The sequence below is a fragment of the Euprymna scolopes genome, unplaced genomic scaffold, assembly GCF_053919585.1.
Source record: "Euprymna scolopes isolate OS-2025 unplaced genomic scaffold, ASM5391958v1 sca249, whole genome shotgun sequence".
NCBI lineage: Eukaryota > Metazoa > Mollusca > Cephalopoda > Sepiida > Sepiolidae > Euprymna > Euprymna scolopes.
Window position 1 is genome coordinate 9,413 of NW_027633268.1, and position 5,652 is coordinate 15,064.

General features: G+C 44.1%; 1 protein-coding gene across 1 annotated transcript; it reads right to left on the reverse strand.

Annotated features, from left to right (window-relative positions):
* Window positions 1-4,443: 4,443 nt before the first annotated feature.
* Window positions 4,444-4,957, reverse strand: LOC145274034 (protein CFDP2-like; the record flags this gene model as incomplete). The annotated part of the gene is made up of 1 exon (XM_080127219.1): window positions 4,444-4,957. A coding segment is annotated over exon 1 (514 nt), but the record flags the coding sequence as incomplete, so codon positions are not given.
* Between the last annotated feature and the right edge of the window lie 695 nt (window positions 4,958-5,652).

The following is a 5,652-nucleotide window of genomic DNA, read 5'->3' on the forward strand; positions in this document are numbered from 1 at the left end:
TGGAGCACATATTCAGCAGGACAAATATGTAAAATGTAATACATTGACGGCCTGATTGTAAATTTGTACAGATTGACAGCAGCCTCGGGCTTGGGAAAGTGTTTAGAGAGATAGAGAGAACCGATTTATGAAAAGCAGATAGAGAGAGAGAGAGAGAGAGAGAGAGCAACGGCTCTACATGTTTACATATATACTATGGTTTTCTTTACTTACACAGACAGTATTAGCTATATGCGTGTATGTACACGTTGTAGACGTGCTATCGTTGTCAATTACGCAGAATTTCCAAATAAAAAAAACACACGTGAAAGATTTATGCACATATGTAGATAATAATGTCTGTATTAATCAAAGAAAGTATTTAATTTATATTCTAATATACATTGAACCCGTTTTGATAAACACGCGTGTTGCTGTGGGGAAAATTATGAGAAACCGCAGCTATATAATCATTATATGCAAGCACACAAACCTACACCCCCCATATATATATATATATATATATATATATATATATATATATATATATATGTGTGGGGGGGTTGGTGAAAGAGAAATATAGATTGATAGACACACTACGATAAAAAGCGTAGCCACCCACGTGCTTACGTAAATATCAAATAGCATTGCTAGATTATTCCAAGGCCGACTTCGAAAGAAGATCTGAGTTTGCGATGAGAAAAATATAGAAAAGAGGAAAATAATCACGAACTGAACAAATTTGAAAGAAGGAAAAACAATGATTTCACAATGGAAACAAAGGCAAAACATTATTAAAATAAGCGGTTACAAAAACAAAACAGGATGAAAACGACAATATTTTTTATAGGAAAATCAAGAGAGCAAAAAGATATTCTCATCTTAGAAAGACACCCGAACCTCCAAAGTTCGGCCTTCGGATTATAGAAAACAAAGAAAGCCAATTTATGGAGAAAAACAAAAAGTAAAAGAAAGAAATAGAGGAAAAAAAGACCACTCGAAAGATCGTTATCTCTAACAAGCGGCCATGGGATCTTTTTTCTAAGTCAAACAACGTTGGCGTTCTAGGTTAGCGATAGTTTACAGACAGTGACAAAATATGGCAGTGAGCGTTATTTTTTCATATAGTTTTTAGTTGTTTTCCTTTGCTATAGCTTATTGCTTTCTCTTGTTTCTCGACTCACAAAAGATGAACGTGTTTGAACAAATTACAATTAAAAAGAAAAATAGAGAATTATAAAAAAATATAAAAACAATACCTCAGAAACAGACCACACAATACACCACACACACACATCCAAACACACAAATACATACCCCCACCCACACGCACACACCCACGCACTCACACACACACACACACACACACACACACACACACACACACACACACACACACATATATATATATATATATGTATAAGCCTCGGTCTTTGAAAGACTATGGATACCCACGAAGGGCTGCCTGCGCTTGGAATTTTTGTGGAAGGAGATTTGCAATCTCCAACCTCAACTCTCATGAGTCGAGATTGTTTAATACCAGTGGCAAGTGAAGTGTATATAAAGGATGGCTGGAAATAAATGACGGGATAAGCCATTTTATATATATATATATATATATATATATATATATATATATATATATATATATATATGTATATGTATATGTATATATATGTATATGTATATATATGTATATATATGTATATGCATATGTATATATATATATATATATATATATATATATATATATATATATATATATATATGTGTGTGTGTGTGTGGCATCCGTCAGTCGAAACGACTATGGATCAGCGCCGTATTAAGATGTTGCCTGTTTGCATCCTTTTGTGTGACTGTAGGGACCAATTCTTGATTTGCATAGTCTGCCACAACCTTGACATACGAAGGTTGTTATGCAATTTGCCGCTTCGTCCGGCTGTTCCGCCTGTACACTCGCTCTTCTCCTAGCTCTCTTTGCAGCATTTTCAACATGGAGGGTCCTCTCGCTGATGATAATCCCCTGGCGTATCATTTTCCTCCAGGCAGTTCTGTCAGCTGCAGAGGCTTCCCATGTATTCCTGTCCACCGAGAGAGCCTTTATGTCACCCTTGCAGACATCCCTGTAGCGAAGATGGGGTCGCCCCCTCTTTCTTGAGCCTGAGGCAAGCTCGCCATAGAGAAGGTCTTTAGGGATGCGCCCATCATCCATCCTGCGCACATGGCCCAGCCAGCGAAGACGTCGCTCACGCAGTAGGGAGTAAATGGATGGGATGCCCGCTCTCTGCAGAACATCAGTATAACTCACGCTGTCCTGCCATGTGATACCAAGTATCCTACGTATACACCTCATATGGAAGACCTGAAGTTTCCTCTCTTGTGTTGAGTATGTAGTCCAGGATTCACTCCCATACAGTAGAACACTGAGGATGCACGCTCTGTAGACGGTCATCTTGGTGGAGGTGGTAAGGTGCCTGTTTTCCCAGACTCTTTTAGTTAGTTTAGAGAGGGTTGTAGATGCCTTTCCAATCCTTTTGTTTAGCTCCTCGTCCAATGAGAGGGTGTCTAGAGTAGTGGAGCCTAGATATTGAAACTGGCGCACGACCTCTAGTGGTGTGCCTTGGATTGTGATGCTGGGTGGGGAGGCGGTTGCATGTCCCATGACTTAAGGTTTCTTCTGGCTGATGGTGAGACCGAACAGGCTGCAAGCATTAGCAAACCTGTCCATCAGTCTTTGAAGACCATCTTCCTGATGCGATGCTATAGCTGCATCATCGGCAAACATCATGTCTCTTATCCGAACTGTCCTGGTCTTTGTCCTGGAGCGGAGTCTGGCGATGTTGAAGAGACCACCATCTGACCTGGAGTGCAAGCAGATACCATCCGTTGTGTTCTTGAAAGCATGCTTCAGGAGTAGGGAGAAGAAGATGCCGAAGAGTGTTGGGGCCAACACACAACCCTGTTTGACACCACTCCTCACCCCGAACTCAGCTGACATGCCACCGTTAAATTGCACAGTGCTTCCCATGCCATCATGAAAGGATCTTATGATGCTGAGGAGTTTTGGTGGGCATCCGATCAGTGGGAGAATTTTGAATAGTCCATCTCTGCTCACGAGATCGAATGCCTTGGTCAGGTCTATGAAGGCAACATACAGAGGCTGGTTTTGCTCTCTGCACTTCTCTTGCAGTTGGCGTAGGGAGAAGATCATATCGATTGTTGATCTCTCTGAACGAAAACCGCATTGAGATTCTGGGTAGATTCGGTAGGCAAGAACGTTTAGTCGCAGTAATACTATACGTGCGAATAGTTTGCCAACGAAACTCAACAGTTAGATACCGCGGTAGTTGTTGCAGTCACCGCGGCCCCCTTTGTGTTTGTAGAGAGTGATGATATTTGCGTCTCTCATGCCCTGAGTCACTGAGCCTTCTCTCCAACACTGTATCAGGAGACTATGGAGGGGCTCAAGCAGGCTAGCCTTTCCACTTTTTAAGACCTCAGCTGGAATATAGTCCTTTCCTGAGGCTTTTCCTGATGGCAGTCTGTCTATTGCCCAGGATAGTTCTTCTATGGAAGGCTCCTCATCGAGCTCATGCATCAGTGGTAGACGATCAATGGCATCCAGGGCGGACTGATGTACCATGTTTTCCCTGGAGTAAAGCTCGGAGTAGTGTTCAACCCATCTGTCTAGCTGTTTAACTTTGTCTAGTATGGGTTCACCCGATTTAGACTTCAGTGAAGCAGTTTTGTTAATTATGGGTCCTGTAGCTCTCCTGATCCCGTTATACATATTTTTTATATTTCCTGTATCAGCTGCATGTTGGATAGACTTGGAGAGCTCTATCCAGTAGTTGTTTGCAGCTTCTCTTACAGCCTTTTGAACTGCCCTTTTGGAAAGCCTCAGTGCAGCCAGCGATGTAGGAGATGGGTTGGCCTTGAATGAGAGCAAGGACAAACGCTTTGCCTCAATCAGAGGGTTGAGGGTAGCAGAGTTGGCATCATACCAGTCATTGCGTTTGCTACCTGTCCTCCTCCCAAAGACTTTGAGAGCTGTAGAGTGGATGGCATTTTTCAGTGTTTCCCACTGTTCAGATGCAGTCCGGGTGTTATCTCCTTTGAAGGTGGAGGTTAACATCTCGTTGAATTTCGCATTGCGATCTGTGTATGTGGTCTTGCTAACATCAATACAAGCAACACCCTCCTGTTTAGTGTGGTAGAAATCTTTGGATTGAAGTTTGACTCTACTGCATATTAGGGAATGATCTGTATCACAATCAGCACTGTGGTAGGCTCTAGACATCAGAAAATGTTTGAGGTACCTCCGTCTAGTAATGATTAGATCGAGCTGGTGCCAACGCCCTGATCTGGGATGTCTCCAGGACACTCTGTGATGCGGTCTGGCAGCAAAGAATGGGTTGGTAATGCAGAGGTCATGGTAGGCACAGAGTTCTAGAAGGCGCTGACCATTACCATTGCATTTGCCCACTCCAAAGTTACCAAGGCAGCTCGGCCATGCATCGTTGTCGCCACCCACACGTGCATTAAAGTCCCCAAGTATAATCAGGTCTTCATTTTGTGGAAATGCCTTGATGGTGCTATCCAGCTGTGTGTAGAAGTGCTCCTTGATGTCGTCAGGCGCTGCGAGTGTTGGGGCGTACACACATAATAGATTAATTGTTCCATCTGTGGTGTTCAGTCGTAATGAAATTAGGCGCTCAGTAGCTGAATCAGAGAGTTGTACGTTCTGAAGCAGTGAGTTTCTGACTGCGAAACCAACACCGTGTTCCCGGATCTCCTCTTCCTGTTTTCCCTGCCAGAAGAAAGTATTGTCCGATTCCTTTAGGCATCCGGTGTCAGCTAAGCGTGTTTCTTGGAGTGCAGCGATGTCTACTTTGAGTCTCGATAGCTCGTTGTTGATGATGGCAGTTTTTCGAATATCGGAGATGTTGCGTATGTCGGTAGATAGGCCAGTCGTCATAGTACGAACATTCCAGCACCCTACCCTGAGTGTTGGGTTCTTTGTGTTTCTTTTGGTTTTGTTTGGTGCAATGGTTACTGGCCACTTGTTGGAATCATCCTATACCCTACGCACCCAGTAGGGTAGGTGGCCAGTGGCGGGATAGCACCTTACTGACTGAGGGCTGCTCAGCTTTGTGGCGGGCCGTAGCTGTCCAATGAAATTAAATAACTTCTCCCACCGTTAGGACCGACCCCTGGCGCCCAGCTGTACCCCAATTGAGCTGCAGACTTATAACCGGTAACTGTCGCTCCCCTGTTTAGTCCTATACAGATGCATAGCTGAAGTTTTCTCTCCAGGGCGCTGGCCAGGGCAGATATGTGGAGAGACTGGGTTGCCCAATCGTCAGAATCCCCCTCTCGGTCTTGCTGGTGTAGCCCAGAGGAATGAAAGTACCAGTACGTCCGGCACCAGGTTGACTGCAGTAGCTACCAGAGCAAGGCTGAGTACAGCACTTGTCTGCCTGTGGGGCTACACTCCAGATTTTCTGTTAGGGTTTACTTCCTTAGCCTTTATCGAACCAACGAATAACCACAAGGCAGTGGTACTATTTAGCCATAGCTGGGGGCCTGTTCATGGGCACCAGGGCTTGTCCATACAACGATGGGCCTGGCATGCCGCATGTCTGGGGGCAGACCACCTCCGAGTCTCCTGTA